The sequence below is a fragment of the Ochotona princeps genome, chromosome 13 (genome assembly GCF_030435755.1).
Source record: "Ochotona princeps isolate mOchPri1 chromosome 13, mOchPri1.hap1, whole genome shotgun sequence".
Taxonomy (NCBI): domain Eukaryota; kingdom Metazoa; phylum Chordata; class Mammalia; order Lagomorpha; family Ochotonidae; genus Ochotona; species Ochotona princeps.
This window is the reverse complement of record NC_080844.1, coordinates 32,451,939-32,476,690: the sequence shown is the minus strand read 5'-3', so window position 1 is coordinate 32,476,690 and position 24,752 is coordinate 32,451,939. Positions and strand designations below refer to the sequence as shown.

The 24,752-nt window shown below is 42.3% G+C and overlaps 1 protein-coding gene across 4 annotated transcripts in view; it reads right to left on the bottom strand.

Moving 5' to 3' along the window:
- Positions 1–24,752, bottom strand: part of SGPL1 (sphingosine-1-phosphate lyase 1) — a 72,398-nt gene that overhangs the window by 8,772 nt on the left and 38,874 nt on the right. For all 4 annotated transcript variants that reach the window (XM_058671498.1, XM_058671501.1, XM_058671499.1 and 1 more), the window contains exons 3-7: positions 19,610–19,775; positions 12,602–12,669; positions 7,870–8,017; positions 5,513–5,589; positions 4,650–4,778 (exon numbers count right to left, since the gene is read on the bottom strand). In XM_058671498.1, coding sequence (XP_058527481.1) covers positions 4,650–4,778; positions 5,513–5,589; positions 7,870–8,017; positions 12,602–12,669; positions 19,610–19,775 — 588 coding nt within the window. The remainder of the gene's footprint in view (positions 1–4,649; positions 4,779–5,512; positions 5,590–7,869; positions 8,018–12,601; positions 12,670–19,609; positions 19,776–24,752) is intronic.

Here is a 24,752-nt window from a genome sequence, read left to right as displayed (position 1 = left end):
ATAAAGTAAAACAATTTCCTGAAACTAGGCCAAGCTGCTCCGACAGACAAGTTCAAACAAAACATCCAAAGGTCTCTTCATTTGTCCTGTTTTCCCCATTGCACTACAAACTCAGGAAGGTGGAAATGTACCTGCTCATGATACTCCAGTACCTGGTCTGGCAGCTAACACCAAACAGATCCACCCTCAGTCAAGAGCTACTGACACCAGACATGACTGTCAGAAAACCATAACCAACACAGGCACATCACAGCCACCTTCCTTCTGATAATGTCCAGGAACAAGTGCTTGCAAAACGAGAAGACCTATCCCTTCACAGCTGTTTACTGCATCTGTGAACTCTCATGAGCTCCTGGAGGGCCAAGAAAACTGAGTCCCTGAAGGATGAAAACGATTCACTCAATGGTAAATAAGACTTCTTGTGTTTGGGCATTAAGGACAGCTGCATGAGACAGAGAACCAGAAAGGACGATTCTTTAGCCTCCCTAAAATATCCACCATGAACACAAAATCACGGTGATCAGGACTTCTATGGATTATCTGCTCAGAAAAGGTAAGTCATTTCTGGTTTCAGGAGCTCCTCATGAAATATGTGGCCATTATCCATCTAACAATGTACTGAGCTTGGGGGCATGGGACACTGCCCATTTACCAGACTCTGCTTCTCTACCCTGGGAAAGATAAATGCTGACAGCTGAGGTCAGCTCTTAAATCAGCAGTATGTCCTATGGCTTAGCATAAAACCACAGAACATCACAAGAGGAACAAGCCAGCTGTGGAGAAAGCCCCCAGCTAAGTCTCTAAGTGCACCACCTTTTTAGAAGGGCCAGCCATAATCTAAGCAAAATTCCCCCTAAATTCCTGGTCACCCACTTAGAATATCCTATCTAATCAAAGCAAACTAAATCAATAGGCAAATTCAAGCGTATTTTCAACCATAAAGGCAAAAAACTAAACTCTGCTTATAATTTTTATTTCTAATCCTCAAATTCTGTGTTTGACAACATCTGATCCCCCTATTTCTCTCCACCACCCCACCCACCCACATTGCATATGCAAAAAGCAAAAACAAATCCAGAAACTTAATGAGGTAAGAAAAGAGAGGCCCTGGTAGCTACTTGTTATGTTCAACTTCCTTCAGGGTGCACAAAAACCCCAAAGCATGTTGTTCAGAAAACCAAAGCAGCATGTGACCTACTTGGAAAGCTTCCTTTCAAATGCTGCTTAGACCTGGCGGCACCTGCCAAGAGTGTTTCTAAGGCAACGTGATGTGTTTTAGCCTATGAAGTCATCATGACCACTGAAGCAAATTAAGACTGCAGAGCCATGACCAAGATGAATTTAAGATGCTCCCTTGGGGACCATGTAAAGACTGCCCAGCTGGTTGGTCTTGTCTTCTGGCTTTCCACTTTGGAATAGATACACAAGGATTGGGGTGATGGCGATGGGGGCAGGCAGGCATACTCAAGCAAGAGGGAGGGATGGAGTCAGTGACAGCAGTCAACATGCCCCTCGTTTTAAGGCACTGGGACTCAGACTCCTCCAATCCCTGACACATCCACTGGAGGCCGAGATGGAAAAGACAAGGGTTCAACTGCAGCTACGCAAACCCTGCAGGACTGTGTTTCTGGATCAAGATGGCAAATTTAAACTGCTCCACAGACCTGTCTCTCAGTATCTGAAATAATGAGGGGGAAAAAGACAAAACCTGCCCTCATGACAACCAAATAAGGAAATGAATAGTCTGATGCAATAAATCTCAAATATTGGTAAGCAAGCAAGCCAAAAACAAAACAAAACAAAACACCCAAAACCCACAAAAGCTAATTCACAATGGCAAGTAAAGGTGCAGCAGAGGGAATACCACCCTACCACCCTGGAAATGGTACTGCAGTCAGCAAATTCCTGAGTATTCTCATTAATACCCGTGAACCCTCAGGGGAGCCAGGGACCAGCTCCCTCAATTTCCTCCTCCTGTGTTCGGTGAGTGGTGGAGAAGCCTACAAGGGCAAACAAGGAAAATGGAGGAGTGAGAACTTCTGGAATGACTTCAGAGACACAACATGGATTAAAGAATCAACAGTCCAGGATATTGGTCCTACAAATTGGGCAGTGAGCTCGAATCTAAGTTCTCCCAGACTCTCACGACAGGCCCAGGGATCCTAATGTAGATGGAACAACACTTCAGCTGAGTCCTGCCCCGAACTAGAACAAACAAAATTAACAGGAGAGGGCAACCCTAGGAGGAGTTAAGCAGCAGGAAAATGGCAAGGATGCAAACCAACTGCAGGGGTAGGAGTGGATGCTAACAAGCAAAATTAAAGCCCAACACGGAAGGCAACAGCTACAGAACAAACAACCCTTCAGAAGTGTTTCCCACTCTAGGACAACATCATAAAAACCTGAGTTAACAGAATGAGAATTTAGACATAAAACAACAAAGTAGCATATGTACCAGTACAGAACTAATAAAGACCCTAGGAACAACAAGAAACAGAAGAAATACTGTTAAGGAGTACAATACTGACTTAGACAAAGCTTGAGATGCATTTGGTAAGCTCAGATTAAAAAAAAAAGTGCACAGATCAATGCCATTTTCTACTGGGAGAGCTCAGTTCACCTGGCAAAGCAGAGACAACTCAAAGGCCTTCAGTCACAAGAAGGGGGTGACTAGAAATCTGTCAACGCTCATGAACAGCTGAGTAACAAGAAAAGCCAGAGGGACAAAAGATTGAGGGGGGGAAGGTGTTTTCAAATATACATAGGTGTTATGTGGGGAAAAAACAATTACAGAACTTCTATTTCCAGCACTATAGGTTATGTATCTTAAGCAACTAAAAAGTTTTCTAAAATCATTTTTTAAAAAAAGCCTTTGGGCCCAGGGCAATAGGTCAATTGGCTAATCCTCCCTTTGCTCAGCACATGGATCCCATATGGGCACCAGTCCGTGTCCCGGCTGCTCTACCTCCTATCCAGCGCCCTGCTTGTGGCCTGGGAAAGCAGTGGAGGATGGCCCAAAACATTGGGACCCTGCATCTACATGAGAAACCTGGAAGAAGCTCTTGGCTCCTGGCTTTGGATTGGCTCCAGCTATTGTAGTCATTTGGGGAGTGAACTAGCAGATAGATGATCTTTCTCTCTACAAATCTGCCTTCCAATAAAGATAAATAAATCATTAAAAAAAAAAACCCTAAGTAAGTTTCTAAGGGGATGGTGCTTGGTAATTAAGATGCCAGGTGGGGGTCTGGCACTGTGGCTTGTGGCACCAGCAAACCATATGGGTACCACTTCCAGACCCCACTGCTCCATTTCTGATTCAGCTCCCAGCTAATGCACCTGGGAAATGCAGCAGAAGATGGCCCACATGCATGTCACTGTATTCATGTGGGAGACCCAGACGAAGTTCCTGACTCTCAGCTTTGGCCTAGACCAAACCTGGCCATTGCGGAAATCAGGAGTGAATCAACAGATGAAGTTCTCTCCTTCTCTCCATCTAACTTTACCTTTCAAATAAATAAACCATAAATACCATACATACATACACACACACACACATACACACAGAGCTTACAAAAAAGTAACTATGTAAGGTTCCTCAGATGGGTTCCTTAATGATTAAAGGTGGAAACGTTATAGGATTATAAATTTATTTGAAAAGATTAATACCATACAGGCCACAATCCCAATATACTGAATTAAATCTAGCTATTCTACATAAGCTAGAAAAGTCAGTGTTAGTTGGTAGTGACAAACTGAAACCAAAGTTATCTACCATAGTTTAGGAAACAAATAATCATGTACTACAAAGTACAGGAGAAACAAGAAACCCTCCAATGTGTCGTTAAATGTATTGATGCCCCCTTTGTTATTCCTGATGTCAACTAAGTTAAATCAGCAAAATAATATAGTTTCAGCTCCAGTAAAATAAGGAGTTTAACAAGAAGACTACTAGGTAGTTCAAAACTCTATATATAGGTAAGTGGCTGGTAGGCAGGTGTGTTGGCAGGTAGGGAAGGAAATAAACAGGGAAGAAAGCAAGTAGAGAAGGCCCCGGTGTGTTGGCTCAGTGGCTAAATCCTAGCCTTGGAAGCACCGCGATCCCATGTGGGCACCGAATAATGTCCTAGCTGTTCCACTTCCCATCCACCCCTCTGCTTATGACCTGCGAAAGCAGTATAGGATGGCTCAAAGCATTGGGACCCTGCATTCACTTGGAAGACCTCAAAGAAGCTCGGATTGGCTCTGGCTATTGTAGCCATTTGGGGAGTAAATTAGCAGGTGGAAGATCTTTTTCTCTGTAAATCTGCCTTTCCAATAAAGATAAATAAATTTAAAAAAAAGTAAGCAGAGAGCAGATATGGTAAAATATTTACATCTGATGAATGTAGGGCTTCTTTAAACTATCATAACACTTTTATGTCGGCTGAATTTTTTTTTTTAATAAAAGATAAAGAGATAAAATACATACAAAAGTCCATACCAAAATGTTGGTAGTCTTACGGATTATAAAATTAGCAGTAATATTTTAACACTGCAATTAATCTGTTCTTCCTACAACAATCACATACTATTACTGTATTTAAATAGTTTAAATAAATTATCTATTTTAAACTGAGAAATGTTACTTCATGCTACCTGCACGTACTTACACATCCACAGGAATCTGGTCCCCCATTGAACAGGGAACAAGCCATTCTCACAATTTCGGCCTCTATCTTGCGTAATCCTGGAAAGATATCTGGATGTAGTGAATTACTCCATGCAAAGTCTCCATAAGCCTGCAAAGAAATATAAGCAGACATGAAATATACCAAAGAATCATCCATTAAATCAAAGTTCTCAGGTATCAGTCAAGATGCTAGGGACTAGAAAAAACGTCAGATGTCCCTCAACCAAAAAAAAGATCAATACACTGAGAAGACACACACTAAAATAAATAATTTTATAATGCAGCAAGGGAAGAGGTACAAGTGTAGTGAAATGAGCAGATTATACACTAAACAGACCCAGTTTGAAGTCATACTTTTGCTTAAGATTTTTAGCTGTGTAGGTCAAATCATTCTCTGAGGTTTTCTCATTCACAAAAAGGAGTAACTGTGGTATCTAACTAATCGGGGTTTGGGCAATATCTAAATCACAGAATGCATTCAAAACTCATTTGAGGTAAGTATGACTGTGTTCTCATCTTGTCTCTTACCAAACAAAATCCATCCCATTAAAAACCCTGAAGGATGAGACTGCCTTCCCTGGTGATCTGTGGCTACACCAGGTGCCCAGAAAGCTTGGAAATATGACAACTTTACTTTCAGACACATTGAAGATGTCTTCAACAGTATTACACACACTCGCCTATGTGTGAGCGAAGAGAAATTTTCTCTGCTTCTATGCTTTTGTTTTGTCAATAAGCTTCCCGTATTTCACTTTTCAAACTGCAGAAGAATGGATAAAAGCCAAGGCCATACCAAGCAACACAGAGCCCATGTGGCACTGCCCTCCAGCCACAACCACTCACCTTGACGAGCAGCTCGGTGAGCTTCTCCTCACCATTGTATACCGCTCCGGAGGCTTTCCCCTCTTGCCAGGAGACATCTGCAGAGACATGAGAAAGCACTGCATTAGCAGGCAGGGATGGCAGGAAGACAGGGAGGTGCTAATAAAGTAGCAACAGGAAGACACCTGGCTGGGTACAAAAGAAAAAACATAGATGAACTGAAACCCAGTGGCATTCTTACAGTAAGTCCAGAAAGGAGGAATTTCAATAATAAACAGCTACCACAGTAAGGATGAGAGATCATCCATCAGTATCAGCCAACAATATGAGAAAGGTGCTAACAGCATCTACAGCTAGATAAGAGACCATCAGTTAGTGTCATCAACAGTGTGGAAGGCAGTAACAACACAGAGGGCCATTAAGACAGCAGCATCCTTATCCTCCACTGCCTTCTAACAGCAGAACTGCCCTTTGTATGCATAGATTTCCTGGTCTCTGCAGAGCTTCAGCCTTTCTGCAACAGCTTCCTCTTTCTCTCCAGTCCTCCCCAGGCACTGCAAGTGTGGGAGCTGTTACAAGCAGCAGCAGGCAGAGAGCACAACAAAAGGGTGATGGCAAGGTCAGAGCCAGAGAACAAAGCGCCATATGGGACAAACCCTCAGCACCCGAGGTTCAAGGGCCCACACAAACCAACAGCTTGCTTCCAGCAGCCAATGCTGTGCTCTTCAAGATCAGGAGCAGCCAAGTCTCTGACCAGAATACACAACCAGGTTTTTCACTTCCTGTGTGAGGTGCACCCACAGACTTTTACATTAACCCAACAACCTACTGGTGTGAGCGTCTCAGGTTCTTCTGCTACAACAGGGCTCTGCCCTTCTGCAGCAGGGAGTGTGAAGGCAATTACAGGAGCATGCTCAGCATAAAGCACATACAGCCCTAGGCTCTGCAACACAGTCCTCTTCAGCTCTAAGGAGAGCTGAGCCTCTGGCTCGCTGCACTGCCAGTGGGACTTTCACTCTTTCCTTAGATGATTCTGCTTCCGCATCATGTTTGTCTACAGACCAGTGGCCACTAGTCTTTCAAAAATGATACACAAAGCTTCATTTTCCTTTCTTTTACTGGTACCGGGGGTATGGCAGTGGACACAGACTTAAAAAGCTGAGGGGAAGGAAATCTGATGAGAACAACCAGCAGTTGTCAAAACCATGGAAACAGTTAATAAATGGGTCTCAGAGTATTAATCCCTGCTTTATATATTCTATTTCCTGAACTGTATGTACTTTTATACTATCTAATGGCAAAAACAAAACAAAACAAAAAAAAAACCACATGACAATTATAAAATGTAAAAGGGATTTGATCCTGGAATAGTAAAAATGACATGAGTAGATAAATAAATGAAATGGAAATAGAACTTATACTTTAGTTAATATTAGTGAACCAATTGTTAATTCATCAATTTGGATAAATGTACCATCTTTATGTAGGATGTTACTATCAGGCGGAGCTAGATGAATAATATGTGAGAAATCTCTGCTACCATCTTTCTATAAATCTAAAATTATGCCAAACTTAAAAGCTTATTTCTAACATGTATAATACAAATTTAATCTGTAATAAATATGTATGTGTTCATGTACATAACAGCAATAGTAGCTAACATTTATCAAGCACTTATAATAAACCAAGTATATATCCAACACTTACACACACAGAGTCGCATTTAATCTCAATCATCCTTTCAGGTAAATAGAGATTATAGAGACACAGAAACTGGGGCATACAGAATATTACTAACTCCTTCAAGGTCATATTGTAAGTGACAAAACCAGGACATGAATCCAGGATACTTCCACAGGTTATACTCATAAACGTTAAGCTACCTGTTCTGTTGATCTCTCCCATCATAATCACACTTGTATGTGCCCACACTCACGTCTAGCAGCCTAACACTGACATAACACATACAGACAGATCCTTCTCTGTACCTGTGCCTCTATCTAGACAGCAACAGAAGTATGACCTGTGCTGATCTTTTGATGATAGAAATGCACTGACTTTTCTTTTGACACCTTTATACTGATTTCATAATTTTTACATGATTTGTATTTCACACTCTGTTTTTAAAAACACAAACACACGTTTTACTCATGTTTATACAAGAAAATCGAAGCAAGTTCCACTGTCTGGTATCTGCTTACTTTATAGGTCAAAGATAAATCTAAATTTTATTTTTAAAAATATGAAATTTAGCTTCAGAAACTGAGTGGGCCTTTTTTACCACATGCTGCAAGAACCAGTGAGTAGCATTCCCACATTAAATGAGCAGCAAACCAGCCACTTTCAGGGAGTGGATGATGCACAGCCTAAGCACCTACCCATTGAGCTGTACTCCTTGAGTTTCTCCAGAACTGCAGATGGGCTCAGCCCCTGGGAGGGCAGAGCTTTCACGTACTCTCTGTTCACTTTCAGGAAGGACAAGTGCTTACTAATATCATCCTTGGTCTTGTTCAACTTGTCTTCAATCTTCATTAAGAAAGACACAATTAGCAAAGAGGGCAGTAGAAAATGAAAACACCAGTTATGACGTCCATTCAATGCAGCAAGGAAAGTAGTTTGCTCTTAAAAAGACGAGGTGTAGAGCAGATGCTCAGCACAGCAATTAAGTCACAGCTTAGGACAATGGCATCCCATAGCAGAGTGCCTGGCTAGAATCCCAATCCTGGCTACAGTGCTTCCTATCTGGTTTATGGCTCACGTGCACCCTGGGAAGAAAATGATGGTTCAAGTACTTGGGTCCTTGCCTCCCTACAGGAGAAACCTGGATGAAGTTCTGAGTTCCTGGCTTTGGCCAGGTTCAGCCCTGGCTGTTGTGGGCACTGGCACAGTGAATGAGCAGATGGAAGACCTTCATTTGCCTCTGTCAGATAATATGAGAACACACAAATATTTAAAAAAAATTACGATTATTTCGACCATTCAGCTATCTTCTGACATGTACAAAATCCAATTAGGGGCCCAGCGGCGTGGCCTAGAGGCTAAAGTCCTTGCCTTGAACACGCCGGGATCCCATATGGGTGCCGGTTCTAATCCTGGCAGCTCCACTTCCCATCCAGCTCCCTGCTTGTGGCCTGGGAAAGCAGTCGGCCCAAAGCCTTGGGACCCTGCACCCATGTTTGTGACCCTGAAGAAGTCCCTGGTTCCCGGCTTCGGATAGGTTCAGCACCGGCAGTTGCGCTCACTTGGGGAGTGAATCATCAGACGGAAGATCTTCCTCTCTGTCTCTCCTCCTCTCTGTACATCTGACTTTGTAATAAAATAAATAAATCTTAAAAAAAAAAAAAAACAATTAGAAGCCTGGAAAGCTAGCCTTCTCTCTAAATATCAAAGTTGTCCTGGAAAGCTAACCTTCTCCCTAAACATCAAAGTTGTACTCATTTTCCCCCATAACCTGCTCCTCTGCCTTGCTGATATCACCACAGCTAGATGTGGCTGGCAGCTGCCAAGCTCAGCACTTCTCTGAGGGCAGTATTTGGACCTTGTTCCTGGCATGGCAGCAGCCATAATGTGTATGTGAGATAACAAAAGAAGGTACAGTCATGAATGGTAGCCAGAAAAAGTAATCAAGCTGTAGTAAGTAGGATCCTGGTCCCTGTGTAAGTGAAGAACTCCTTCTATGAAGGCACAGAATTCATCAGGAATTTGGAGGGCCCACAGAACTCCCTGCACACAAGCACAAGGCACTAAGAACTGCCAGGAGGAAGTCTGTGTTCTTGCTCCTTAAGGTATCAAAGAAAGTTTGCATTGACTGACCCTGGAAGGTTACAAGAAATTCAGATCCTTTCTCCCATGTCCTTTATCAACTATGGTTACTTCTCCATGCTCACAGCCTCAGCTTCTGAGTCACTGTGTCTGATTTACTCACTCACTTACCCATCAAATATGTGCTAAACAATTTCCTTAACGCAGGGATACACAGTGAATAAAAAAACATGGTGAAAAGAAACTTCTGTTCTCATGAAGCTTATTTTTAGGAGTGACGGAAAGCACAATTCATGTAATGAACAGTATCGGAGGAGAAAAACAGATGAAAGTAGGGAGGTAGAGTGGCAGGGGCTCTTATTCCTGCTAAGAGAATCTTGGGTCGTATGTCTGGGGTGAAAGGACACGTGTTGTAATTCAGGCATGTCTGGTTGCTAGTTACAGCAATACAAGGGCGTCTTCCACAGCTCGTGGAAAATGTCCATTATACCAAAATGGACTGCAAAGTTTTTTTCCACCAAATTATACTTGTTTTAACTCAGATTTTCCACAATCTTTTTTGAGGTACCTTTTATATTTGTTATCATTTGATATCTAAGATCTCCAATTGGGATCATTCTCATCTCTCGCCACAACTGATGAGACTAGAACAGGATCTTACATTTGCACCCCTCAGCCCCATGAAACCACAGGGAAAGCTATTCCTGTACAGCATATTTGTTAATATCTCACAGGCCAAGTGTGGCAGGTGGCAAGACCATACTCCTGAGCAAATCTGGGGCATAAGAGCATAAGGAGATATTTTTAAAGTTGTCATTAACAACTACACAGTATGTACAGCAACCACACACCAGAAACAACTATAAAAACTGACAGTGTTCCTATCATAAAGGACCAAAAAGTCACAATGTCATGTTGTCCTATGAGAAAACACAGCAAGTGCTGCTCCCAATCCTTTACTTCAGAGCCTCCACCACATTATTAAGCTACTTTCTTCATAGCATTTATTCTAGAAGGCAATTCTTATGGGCTTGGAATTAAAATACAAGTTCCATGAGAGGGAGGGCTTAGTCAAGCTTAGCACCAGGCAAAGCACCTGACACTCAGTTGGTACTCAATGAACAAGTGTTGGGTGACAGAATGAGAGGAGGATATGGCACGATGCCTGCATCCACATACATTAAACAAATAACTCCGTCTCTTTAAACCTCAGAATCTGCTACTGAAAAATGAAGGGTGATCAGATAGCCTCTATGGATCTAACTCTGTTCTTTTAACTTTAAGAACAGGTTGTAAGTTCTAGCATTTATGTCTCTCAAAATTTGGAAATTGAAGGAGAAACATGAGAAAGACAAAGACAACAGAAATGCAAGAGTAAGAGAAAATCCTACTGTGCCCTTGACTTGGTCATTTTCTACCATAGCCTCTTGCCTGAGTCCCTTACTCTGTGAAGACTCAACTAAACTAATTTTAAGTTTTAATGTAATTTATGGAGCAAGCAGAAGCCCGCCCACTCACTCCCCTCAGCACCCCAGTTACTTCCTCTAAATGAGGAAATGAAGCTGAAAAGATGTATTTCTGGGAGAGTAAGCACAGCAATCTGGATGGACTCAAGCTAAGGACTAAGGACATTAACCATCTTTTCTGGTTTGCTCAGGAAAAGGGAAAGAAAATCAAAAGCCAGAAGGGAAATAAAACTTGAAGGTAAGTAAAGCTGGGAGAGAGTAAAAGAAAGCTGAGGGCAGGGCAGGGCTCTAGGGAAGAGGAAGACACCAAGGCCTCATCTGACTCCTTCAGAGCTTGCAAGAAGCCTGCCCTGTTCATCTATCTTCATCTTTTTTAAGCTTTACTATAGCCCTAAAAAAATAAAATTAAAAAAAAAAAAGATTTACTATAGCTATTTAAAAGGCAGAATGATAGAGGAAGAAGGGAATCACTGATTCACTCTCCAAATGGCTGCCATGGCTAAGGCGGAGTCAGGTCTAGGTACTTAATACCAGCTTCTGCTGCTTTCCCAGGCACATTAGCAGTGACCTGGATTAGAAGCACAGCAGCTGGGACTCAAACCAGTGCTCCACTAGGGAACGCCACAGTCATAGGAGCAGTTAATTTGCCTTGTCACAGCTCTGGCCCCTAACCTGCCTATCTTCACTGTGATAAAGACATTGCAAGAAGGGTAGAGGCGACATCTCCTCAGTGAGTGAAGATAGGTGAAGGGAACAACTATACTACAAACAGGTGCAAAGAGCAAGAGAACAGCTCTGTTATCTCTCTTTTTTTTTAAAGATTTATTTTATTTTTATTACAAAGTCAGATATACTGAGAGGAGGAGAGACAGAGAGGAAGTGGAGCCGCCGGGATTAGAACCAGAAGCCATATGGGATTAAGGCGAGGACCTTAGCCACTAGGCCACGCTGCCGAGCCCTCTGTTATCTCTTGACAGTTCTAAACCTGGGATCAGGTATCATGCCAGGGGCCAAATTAGGTCTACCTGTTTTATATGAATGTTTCATTGCAACACATCCAGCCAGATTCATTCCTTATCCAATCTGCCTCTTGTTGCTTTTCTCTACAGAGGAAGAGTTGAGAAGTTCCAACAAACACAGTAAGAACAGACATCACAGAGCCTCAGATGTTATGGAAAGTTTGGTAACCCCTGATCAAAACCATGTAACCATCCAACTTCTGGATAAATATCTAAATTCAGCCCATCCAAATATTGTTCTAAAGCATAAAAACACTTCAGTCACATGTTTAAAGTTCAAATTCTTCTTCCTTAATAGTCCATCCTTTGACCAAATATGCTGCAGAAAGGGTTAAGTTTGGGAGTCTCAATTTTGGCTCTTTTTTTTTTTTTTTTAAAGATTTATCTATTTGAAAGGCAGAGTTACAAAGAGAGGAAAGAGAGACATTTTCCCTAAATGGCCAAACCAGCAGGGGCAGGGCCAGGATAAAGCCAGGAGTCAGCTATTTCCATCCAGGTCTCCACATGGGTGGCAGGAGCCTAAGCACCTGGGCCATCCCCCACTGCTTTTCCAAGTGCAAACATTAGCAGGAAGCTGGACGGGAGACTCAAACCAGCCCCCACATGGAAATGCTGGCTTAGTAGGTAGAGGTTCAACCCACCATGCCACAGCACCAGTCCCCTTTTATAGTTATCACCCAGATAAGTCTCTGTTGTGGGATGCTTAGAATCACATTGGCCACCGACCACCAGATGCCAGTAACACTTCACTTGCATTATCACAACCAGTGTTGAATGCCCACTGGAGCTGGGGGACAGAATCACCCCTCCCTTTGAAAACACTAGGTTTAATAAACAGAAAGAGCCACAGAGATTTTACTTACCTTGCGGCCAATGATTGGCATCTTTCTGGTGAGCTTAAACCATTTCTTTTTAAATCTTGACCACAAACCTGAAACAAACAAACGGTTTATTATCCAACTAATAATTGGACAAGGGCTGCTAGTCATGATGTAGGAATAATGTAATGTGTCTCCCACAATCTCAACTACTTTCAGATTACAAAAGTAGAGTTTCTTTAAAAAAAAAAACAAAACTAAAAGTTGTTGGAATAATAGTTATGTTTTTAATTACAAAAGAAAAGTAAGCACACACAATGAAGTTTCTTTTTTTTGTGTCTATCTCCTAGGCCCCTCATTCGCACTAGACATGAGCACCACTGCAACCTCAACACGCTTTCCAAAGTTCTTTTATGCATATACAGGCAGTAACAGACATATTCTAATCTCCCTTTTCACCCAAAAGGTAGCATATTCTAACACTAGACTAGATCTTGGTTTTCAATTCAGTAATATTAAACATGAGTGCTTTCTCATTTTTATAGCTACAGCACTACTCCACTGCACAGTTTACCATAATCTATTTAACCCACCTATTTCTAGTGGATTTAGGCTGTTTCTAATATTTATTGTACAAATTGTGTCAAAATTAATAACCTTATGGGGCCAACATTGTGATAAAGTTACCACCTGCAGAATTGGCATCCCATGTTAGTGTCAGTTCAAATCCTGGCTGTTCCACTTCTGATCCAACTCCCTGCCAATGTGCTTGGGAATGCAGCAGAGGACAGCCCAAGTGGTTGAGCCCATGTACCCATGTGGGAGATCCCAAGAAGCTCCTGGCTCTTGGCTGTAGACTAGCCCGGCTCTTGCTATTATGGTCATTTGGGGAGTGAACCAGAGACTGGAAGATCTTATTTAAAAAAAAAAAAAAAGATTTATTTTATTTTTATTACAAAGTCAGATATACTGAGAGGAGGAGAGATAGAGAGAAAGTGGAGCTGCCAGGATTAGAACCAGCAGCCATATGGGATCAAGGGGAGGACCTTAGCCACTAGGCCACGGTGCCGAGCCCTGGAAGATCTTTAACTGAGGTTTCTCCCCGCCTCTCTTTGCAACTCTGGTTTTCAAATAAGTAAATGTTTAAATATATAAATAAATAGCCTTGTAACACACACAAGTTATCTGCAAGATATACTCCCAGAAAAACAAATGCTAGATTAAAGAGGTGTGTGTTCCAGAGCACCTGACTCTACCATGGAGCCCAGAAATCTAACATTTCTCTTTTCTATGACCAACGTGACCATCTACATCTGTTCAGAATCTACACTCCAGTCTCTCTTCCAACACAGGTCCTAGCAGCACTGTCGGGCCCTAACATGGCTTTCAACAACAAGGATACTGATCTGAGTACCTTCTGCCAGGCAGCAGACAAGACAAATACAAAATTGTAATCCTGGAAGTTATACTAATGGTAAAAGATGGATTTGAACAGACTGAGCTATCTTTTAATGCATTCCCATTCCCTAGTTCATCTGGTGCTGAAAAAAACTTTGAGGTTAGCATTGGAGGCATTTACTTCTCATATAACTCAGGAGTGACAAAAAGCAGCTGAGGACCACAGCAGTGAAACTTCCCCAAGTCAGTTCAGTAAGCAAGCAGGAATTGAATTCATATCTTCATAGAGGTTCTCTGATTTTTGTTGCATCCCTGTCTTTCTACCTCACCCTACAGTGCCTAACCCTATAGTAGCCTGGGACAGCATCAGCTGAGACAGAGTGAACAGTAAGACAGAGACGGAAACCATGTGTTTGTGGTTTGCTTCTCTGACTCTTCAAGTATTTCCTTCCTGCCTATGTCATAATATGTAACTGAGATCTTATTATATATAAAATAATTACATCCTCACATAAAAGCATTTTCCATGTTATACATTCTTCCTGAATACATTTTTAAACTTTTATCACAGTCCATAAAATAAGTATAGTCTAAATTTGGGTAGTTAAGCTTCTTGTTAATAAACTATTTCTGACAATGTTAAATAGATCAATTAATGAGATGGGAAGAAGTCTAAAAACCAGCAAACCAGCAATGTGGTTAGGTAGAAGACAAAAGAACAGGCTGATACTGTGCCACATGAGGAAGAACGTGGCACAAGGCAAACAGAGTCAAAGACGGAGGTATGCTAAAAGAAGAGATCACATGGTCATGAACTGAAAAGACTGCCCCAAAAGCACAAGTTTCCAGGGATAATTAGAATCTTCTAGCAGTGGTTATCAGAGGCCAGGCAGGGAGGCGAGGCTTAAGGAGACATTAGCCAAAGGACACAAAATTCCAGTTAGGTGGCAGGAAGCAGCTTGAGAAGTGGATGTAGTGACGATGACTTCCAGATGGGAAAACAGCTTAGAGAGCAGGAGATTGTTTCCACCAGAAAGAAAACAAGGGCATGGGGTAACACATGCATTAATCAGTTTGACTCAGCAACATGTGCATATTACAGAAGGTCATGTTGTACAGGGGAGGCAAATTCTGACCATTTAAAAATGAACAGAGAGGAGGATGAGAAGACAGGAAAAATGACATTCTAACAACAGTACAGGACTCTCTACAAGTTCTTGTCACACCAAGGATGCCTATTTTACCCCCTGTGACTCACAATGCCCTTTTTCTTGTGGCGAACTGGGCTAGGAAGTCTTCAGTGTTGCCCAGGGTGTCACAATAAGAAAAAGAGAGTTTAGCACCTCCTGCCACCACGTAAATCCTAGTTCTGAAGAATCCCACAGGTGAAACCCATAAGCTCTGTGCTGACACTTGCACAGCGGCGGCAAGAAGAGACAACAGCCTTGCCCACTCTCCCTGGCTCCTAGTTCTCCAGTCCCCAAATTATTTATTTATTTGTTTGTTTGTTTGTTTTTATTTTTGACAATCTTGACATAATTAGGGTAAAAAGGTTCAAGCACTACAGGAAGATGGGCAAGACAATCAGTTCTGTATTGTTTCCTTAATATATATGATGTAAAAGGGGATTTTAAGGGAGAAGCCCTACCCAGTCTCCCACCCACCCCAAGTCCCAGATGTGCGGCATGCTCCAAGGGTCTTGCTCAAGTGGTTTTGATAGTTCAACAGTTATGAATTGCTGCCACTCTCACCACTCCAAGCACAATGCGGTTGTTGGAGAATCCACTGATTAACACAGTCCATCTTACAGTCTCCATCTGCCCAGTATTTTCATTGCCAACATATAGCTGAGGTGGTTGATTGACTTGTTCTGTCCTCTGTCTTTTGATGATGGCATTCTAAGTCCGAAAGCTCAATTGGGGGTATCCCCAAAGAAACTCTGTCTGAGGTGTTCCCAGACCAGATTCTTGTATGTACTAGCAAGCACAGGCCTGGCACAGTCCATCGCCCCGATCAGCTGGTGGTTGCAATTGCTGGGTTGGTTCTGTTTCCATCCCTGTCTTCCACTGGAACCAATGGGTGTTTGCAGTCCAGCCTGGTTCTGCCCAGCACATACTCGACCCTCACATAAACCAGTGGGAGCTGCAGCTCAGTCGGAGCGACCCACAATAACCCCAACCAGGACTACCCCCTACCCTGGTTTGCCAGTATGTGTGGCAGACTAGTCCAGTCTGTCCCACATCCCCTTCTGCTCTCATACATGTCAATGGGTATTAAAACCTTGTTCCATCTAACCAGATCAACTATCCAGCCTTCACAGATGTTGTTGGGTGTCTCTGTCTAGCCACTCCAGCCCCTGTCCTAGTTTTTGCGCCCTCCCGTTGGGGGTAGTAACCCAAGAGGGAGGAGCCCACTATTTCCCTCCCAGGCCACTCCCACTCCCAGATTATGCACTCTCCAGGTGGTTCTGTGGTTTAACTTGACAGAACTAGCCCCCAGTGCCAGCTTCTGCCAGCAGATGTCCAGCCCCCAAATTAAACTGGTCCAGGTAGGAGGGAATTCAAAAGCAACACTAGTCCATATTTCCAATTCCTCTAACGCAATACGTTAAGCAAAGTTTGCTAATTCAGTAATATGTAGAATAATACAACTTGAGTAAGATGTTGAAAAAAAAAAGAAAAATTATTCCTAAACTCTGAAAGCAAGAAATTTTTGTCCTTGTCTAAAACTGACTTTGTAAGTACAAAATAAAACGTATGTTTGTGTGTCTATGTGCATTAAACTGTATGTATGACTCATTTTAACAACTTTAGTTCTACATTTCATGTGGTTCAACCTGCTCCAGACATAGAAATAGACATAAAAAAGTAGTGGCAAGATTTTACTTTTATTCTTATGGCTTACTCATACTGTCTGAATTCCGTACAGTCAATATACACTGCTTCATAATAAGAAGAAATCTTCATTATTAAAAACTAGTGAATGGAGCCAGTACTGTGGCAAAGCCAGGTAAGCTTCCACCTACAGCACAGAATCCCATACAGGTGCCGCTTCAAATCCCAGCTGCCCCACTTCCAATCCAGCTTCCTGCTAATGTGCCTGGGAAAGCAACGGAGGATGGGCCAAGTGCTTGGGAATTGGGAGATCTAAAAGAAGCTCTTGGTTCCTGGCTTCAGGCCAGTTCAGCTTCAGCCATTGCAGCCATTTGGGGAGTGAACCAGTGGATGGACGATTTGTGTATCTTCTTATCTCTCTCTGTTACTCTTTCAAATAAAAATAAATCTTGAAAAAAAAAGCACTAAATGACTTGGAGTCCGTTCTGTTCAGAAATAGTTAGATGGTATATCCCATTAACACACTGCTAAGAACATTTCTCCCATACAATGTTCACAAGCCAACATATTTCTTTTTAATACAAAATACAGCTAAGTACGAACAGCTAAAATGGCTATGCCTCTACTCTTAGTTAAGTAAAACACAGGTACAGTGAGCTGTAAAACTTGAAAGCAGAAATACATGCACTTTAGAATCATGTGAGGTAACGCACCATGTTAATTAGCTCCACTTATTCACTGCACATCATCTATGTATACATATACAATGTGTTTGAAACAACATGGGTAGATGGTTAGCCTAACGGTTAAGTCACTAATAACCCATGTTGAAGTGCCTGGGTTCTATTTCCTGCTCAGGTTCCTAACTCCAGCTTCCTGCTAATGCAGGAAGTCTGAGTGGCAGTGCTAATGTGCCAGGAGATTGAGTTTCTGCCATCAATGTAGGAGAACTGGATTGTGTTCTAAGCTCCTGGCTCCAGCTCAGTCCTAACCACTGCAGGTGTGGAGGGATTCAAGCACTCTGTCCTTCTCTCCTTCTCTTTGTTATCTCTCTCTGCCCTACAGCACCTCAAATACCTAAATAAAGATTTTTAAAAATAGTTCAAATGGTCAATTTTATGTAAGCACATAGTAAAAGAAAAATAAGTATGGGCCTGGTACAGTAGCCTAGCAACTAAAGTCCTCGCCTTGAATGCATCAGGATCACACATGGACGCCAGTTCTAATCCTGGCAGCTCCACTTCCCATCCAGTTCCCTGCTTGTGGCCTGGGAAAGCAGTCGAGGACTACCCAAAGCCTTGGGATCCTGCACCTGCATGGGAGACCCAGAAGAGGCTCTGAGCTCCTGGCTCTGGATTGGCTCATTTCCGGTCATTGTGGTTACTTGGGGAGTGAATCATCGGACAGATCTTTCTGTCTCTCCTCCTCTGTGTATATCTGACTTTCCAATAAAAGCAAATAACCTTAAAAAAAAAAGAATAGTAAGTACATCTATTGCTACTCGTTACAGTCCTCTAGAACAGGGCATCTCTCTCATAGAATGGACTACTTCCTGTGGAAGGAGCAAGCTTGGACAGAACCACATGGGGTATGTCCATCTCCAACCCACGGAGCAAATGCAGCAACAGTGCTGAGTAGCCTCAACTATCAAAGTTCATGAGAAACTCCTGCAAGGACTAGGAACAGAAATTGAGGACTGGGCTTTCAGACAGCACAGTCACATTTCACTTCCACATTAACTGAACAGTTCTGAGAACAGTGGCACGTACTTTGTGGTTATCTTGCTGTGCAACGTTTACTGCACCATAACAGTGAAATGTTACCAGAACAATTTGATGGCTATCTGCATGGTAAAGAGATAAAAACAGAATCTGGCTTCTAAATCTGATTTTGTAGGGGAAAGGAAGTATAAAAGTAACAGGAGTTTGTTCAAACAGATGTTATCAGAGTAGCAAAGCATTGTGGACATTTGGGACAAGGAAAGCATTCTATGATCTCCTCAGTGTTACCAGTCTCGCATCCCAAGATAGTGATCACAAATGCACCCTACCAAAGGGGAAAGGGTACAGCGCACTACCTCTGCTATTTCTACTTCAGTACAATCAAAACTCAGTTAAGTACAGCCAGTGCAGATGGGGAGGCAGCAATGACATGGTCCCAAGCAACTAGTCTCCAGATGGGAGGAGGCTAGTGGGTAGGAAAAGGGGTTAAGCAGAATGTGGAGTACTGACAAGTGATCTCTAAGATACTGATCTGTACTCCCTGAGAAGTGGTTTCCTTCTTCTTTATGTCAACCCGAGTCACCACCAGGAAAACTCAAGGTACACTGGCCCATCACATCTTAAGTTAAACTTCAAGAGGTCAGCAGCCTTGCAATACCTGCATAGATACTCCCACTGCAGCACCTGGCTCAAAATGAGCAAATGGCCACATGAGTGCTGTTCCAATTTTTACAGTGTTTACTGCAGGATGTTTCAAAGCAAAACAACCCATTTCTACTCTAGGAACTCCATTATAATGCAATTATGTTCTAGGGAAGAAGCCGACACTGAAGAAATCCAAACTCCAGTATACATGTACAACTTACAAGGACTAACTTCCCAATAGCTTCGGTTAAGCTATAGATATTTAAAAAAATCAATGGAAGCAGCAACAGTTACACAAAGAGTTATTATTAATCAGAAGATGCTGTACTATTTCTATTTAAACATTTTAAAACCAGAGCCAACCAAAAGGCAAGAAATCAGGGCAGTCCTTCAGCTGTGAGTCCCCAGGTCCATGGTGCTCCATTATACCTTTAGAGACAGGACAGCATACTTACTTTCCGGCTGGAAGATAAAGTCATAGAGCCAGACCACCAGCAGAGTCCACAGAACGCTCCATGCAATCAGCTGCCAGGGCTCATACTTAGTGCAATGCCCGTTAACGTAATTCTTGGCTTTTATGGAGTATGCTTCCAAAATCTCAAAGTAAGGCTCAAAGGCCTTCTAGAAATACAAGGGGAGGGGTGGGGAGAGAAGAAAAACAGAAACATTACATTCAGGGAGAGAAAGACAGTTTGTTGTTTAACTCAATTTTCAAGGGCAAGGTCACGGAAGACCTGCCCCATCTCAGCAATAATCTTATCATCCTCAACAGCCCCCAGTGTCTGTACCGGTCACTGCAGTGTAGCACTGCACTTACAAGCCATGTGGACTTTGACCGGATTTCTGACCTTTTGCCTATTTCAGAAAATGATGGGGGGGGGGGTGTTAAATTACCATGTCAGTCCTAAAGCTTTAATGTGCTCACCAAGATTCACCACACCACTCTACTAACAAACAAGCTCTCGCAATATGGATGTCATTCCTCCTCTTCTCTACTTTATGCCAGACTTCCCCATTCCCTAATCTAGCAGCCAGCAAAAAGGGCCAGACAGTAAGTATTTCAGACTCTAACTGTGCTGTTGCAGTGCAAACGCAGTCACAGATCATGTATGAATAGATGAATGTGCCTGTTCATTTAATCGCAGCACTGCAAATTTCACATAATTGTCACTTGTCACAAAAACATTGCTTCAAAAAATCTTAACAAGTGCAAAAATCTCTCTTCAGCTATACAAAAACAGGTAAAGGTCTTGATCTGGTCAACAGGTGGTAGTTTATTATCTTTGCTCTGAAGGCCCAATTGGACTGTAAAACTTTTCGAAGCAGGGATCATGTTTTACCACGGTACGTAGCCACACAATACCTGGCACAAGCAAGAAGTGCTTCCATGTGTCAACTTCCCAGAGTACCTCATCACGAGAATTCAGTTCTCCTCGAGTATTCCTCACATTAAGCTCTGCACAACTCAAGTGAGGTTATCGCAACCTGCCATGCACATCTCCTCCTTATCTCCCTGACTACATGGAGAAGGTCTTGAAGACAGGCCAGTGCTGGACCATATTTACAACCCTCCATACTTACCTGTACAAAGTAAGTTCATACCACATTCAAGGCATGAGACTGAGGAAGCATTCAAGGAAATTGGTTCTGGGTTTACAACCTAATGGGAGAAGTACTCACCAATCTGTACATTACATTACACAGGGACACACACAAAAATGAACTCTTCAGAAAAAGCAATAAAAAGAATGAGAGTGCAAAGAGCACTGAGGAAGACCTATCTACTTTACCTAGGGAATAATGACAGGATAACATTTATCCTATTTGGAAAGAATTAAAGGGGGAGGGACTGGCCTAGAGGGTAAGAGTCTACTTGGGAGGCCTATATCCCATATCAGACTGCCTGGGCTTGAATTCTGGCTCCACTTCCACTTCAAGCTTCTTGTTAACGTGCATCCTGGCAGGTAGCAGATGATGGCTCAACTAGTTGGGTCACTGCCAATCATGTGGGAGACCTGGATTCAATTTCCATCTTTGGCCTGATCCAGCTCCTGCTATTACAGGCATCTGGAGAGTGAACTCGTGGATAGATGGGTGGTCTCTCCCTCTTGCTCTCATTCTGCCTTTTCAAGTAAATGAAAAGAAATAAACTTTCTTCAAAGAAGCAAATTACAGAACAGTAACAAAGCAAAAGGCATAGATTGTTAAGAGTACCTTTTTTTTTTAAAACAAAATAGATAACTTGGTGACAGACAAGAAGATTAAATTATTAGTGTTGTACCATAGTTAAGAGATACTGAAATAATCTAGGGGACAAATAAATGACATAGGGGATGAAAAAACGGTATAGATTTAAAAGATTTCCGGAGACGGAAAAAGCAAATAGAACTTGACTATTTGTTGGCTATGGGATACTTCCAAATTTATTAAGTTCAAGACTTGATTAAGCAGTATCACCATTAACCATGGTAAGACTACCAAAGGAAGGGAAACTGAAAAGAATACTTTTATTTTTTTTATTTTTTTTATTTTTTTATTTTTTTATTTTTTAAAATAAGATTTATTTTATTTTTATTGGAAAGTCAGATATACAGAGGAGGAGGAGAGACAGAAAGAAATATCTTCTGTCCAACGATTCACTCCCCAAGTGACTGCAATGACCAGTACTGTGCCGATCTGAAGCTGGGATCCAGGAACTCTTCCGGGTCTCCCATGCGGGTGCAGGAACCCAAGGCTTTGGGCCGACCTTGACTGCTTTCCCAGGCCACAAGCATGGAGCTGGATGGGAAGTGGGGCCACTGGGATTAGAACTGGCGCCCATATGGGATCCCAGGCGCGTTCAAGGTGAGGACTTAAACTGCTACACTAGGCCACTGCGTCGGGCCCTGAAAAAGAGCTGTTGAGTTATGTTCTTAGTGGATCTCCACATACACAGTGTTTGGGAAAGCGTAAGCAGATGTTTGGTTGAGTGGTTGGCTAAGACACTGCTTGGGACACCCACATGCCTCATCTGAGGGCCTGGACTGAAGTCTCAGCTCAACTTCCAATTTCAGCTTCCTGCTAACGCGCACCACGGGAGGCAGCAGATGATGGTCCAAATGTCTGGGTCTCCACCTGGACTCCTGGCTTTTGCCTGGCTCAGTCCTGATGTTATGGGGCTTAGCGAGTGATGGCAGACTGTCTCTGTTACTCTCTCTAACTTTGCAATTAAATAAATTTTAAAAAAATTCGTACTCACAATGCACTGTTTTTGTCCCTCACCCCAAAATTCATATGTTAAAACCTAATTCCCAAGTTGATAATATTAGGTGCCTTTGTAGTATTAAGTGACAGCAGAGCCTTTTGAATAGCATGATACCCAGAGAATTCTTTAATCTTTCCACTATATAACAACACAGGAAGAAACTTTCTATAAACCATTTTTGTGAACCTGCTTCTAGAGGGATATAGAGCAGGCCCTCATCACACATCAAATCTGATATTGCTTTGATCTTGGACTTTGCATCCTACAGAACTGTGAGAAATATATTCTTCTTGTTCATAAGTCACCCAGTTTATGGCTCCTGCACCATGTTACAGCTGCCCAAATGCACCAGACAATACCCTTAGTAATTAGACTGTGGGGTAAAGTAATTAACAACAGGTGAGTATTGGGTTCCCTAGAGAGATATCCACAGAAACAGCTTATCTACACCCCACCTCCCAGAGGTCTTGCTAGCCATTCCCCAGAGCTCACTGTTGCTATGAGCAACGTCAACTCTGTTAAGCAGTGACAGCACCAGCCAAAACCTGGGAAAAAGCAGAGATCTATCAGCATGAAAGGTATGTTATGATTTCCATCAGTATGGAGAAACATGAAACAGTGTGTACGAGTGAGTAACAGTAGAGCAATCATTCAGATCAGCATTTCCTCTGGTGATACTGATTCCAAACTCACCCAGAAAACAAAGGTTACCAATGTCAAAAGACGACTAGGGATATTACCTGCCCCTCACAGCACTGTATAAGCAAGGAACATAACTAGCATTAGGAAGACAGTGAAAAATCAGCAAATGTAAGCTCATTTTTAAAAAAAAGTCTTAAAATCAAGACATTCCCCACTAACATTTGTAGGATTATATTCATCAACAATCTATGTTCTTTGGTAAATTGCTTTGGTTCTTAAGAAGCCAATGGGACTCTTTAAATTCAGAGGGATATTTTTAAAGGTGCTATACCCAAATTCTCCAACTGCAAAGACAGAATGGTACTTATAGGGATGGTTCCTGACAAACTTTCTTAGTATGCAATTAGTTGATTACAAAAATTACATCTCCTGGCATCATTCTAAAATCCTTCTAAGACTACTACAAATAGGTGAGGCTTGGTCCCTAATGAAGAAGCACCTCATAGTGCTGACAGCTCACTGTATTATTGGGCTCTGAGGGGTAATGCAACCCATCTCCTTGGAACAAAAACGATGAGGTGGTTCCTTTGGGCCTAGACACAGTGCAAACCCCAGGTTGAGTCCTGATGCAATACACCAGCCCTCGGGAAACACAGACTATAAGAGCTAAAAGGAACCTCAGAGAGCAAGTCCAACACTTTCACTTCACAAGCAGAGGCTCTAAAGTGAAAAGGTGTCACTTGGCTCTTGAACATGGGTTTGATACTAAGGGGAACGCTGGAACACACCCTTTCTGACTCAGTATCCAGAACTGGTTCCCAGTGTTCACTGGCAGACTATCACTAACACATTACAATCTAGTGAAATCAATAGAGTTCCATTTACACAGTCCTTGCCAAGAAAAATGTGGTGATTCTGTTATTCATTATTACCCAGGGCAATGTAAACTAAGATTGTACAATCAAAACTGAAGTGCACACAGGCTGGTTTTCTTGCGTTCCTACACCAACCTATACCTCTCCAATAAAAGTCTGTCCAAATGTAGACTATAGGCTGTAGCAGAGACCTAGGGAGTCTTTCATTCACATCAAAACACAGCCAAAACAGTAATGACTTAGTAATTTTAGTTCATTTTTAAAAAGGTTTACCTTGAAGGTGGAGAGAGAGAATGAATATCTCCTGTTAGTTCACTCCTTCAATGCCCACAACAGAAGGAACTGGGTCACATCAAAGTCAGGATCTGGGAACTCAATCTAGGTCTCTCATGTGAGTGGCAAGGACCCAGTGCCTGGAACCATCACCTGCTGCCTCCCAGGGCTTGCATTAGTAGGAAGCTGGACATGGGATGTGGACATACCAACTGCTATCTCAATGCTAGACCCAGCTGCAGAACCACCTGAATGATCCCGATGACCTCTGCAGAATCATAAAATCAGCATTCTGGGAAAGGAACTTCTCTAAATAAGGATGACAGTCACATCACAGTGAAATGTCTTCTTTGAGCTTCTATAGTGCCAAATATCCATTATGACTTATTTCAGGTTATCTCTAAAGAATCCATCAGAGCCAAACTGTACTGACCAATTGCATCGTGAATGACTCTGTCCTAGAAGCACTTAACCCTAGTAAGGTGGAACAACTAAAAATAATTTCAATCCATGTACTCTCTTGTGGTACCAGGTGTGGATAAGAACACAACAGGGAAGATTTAA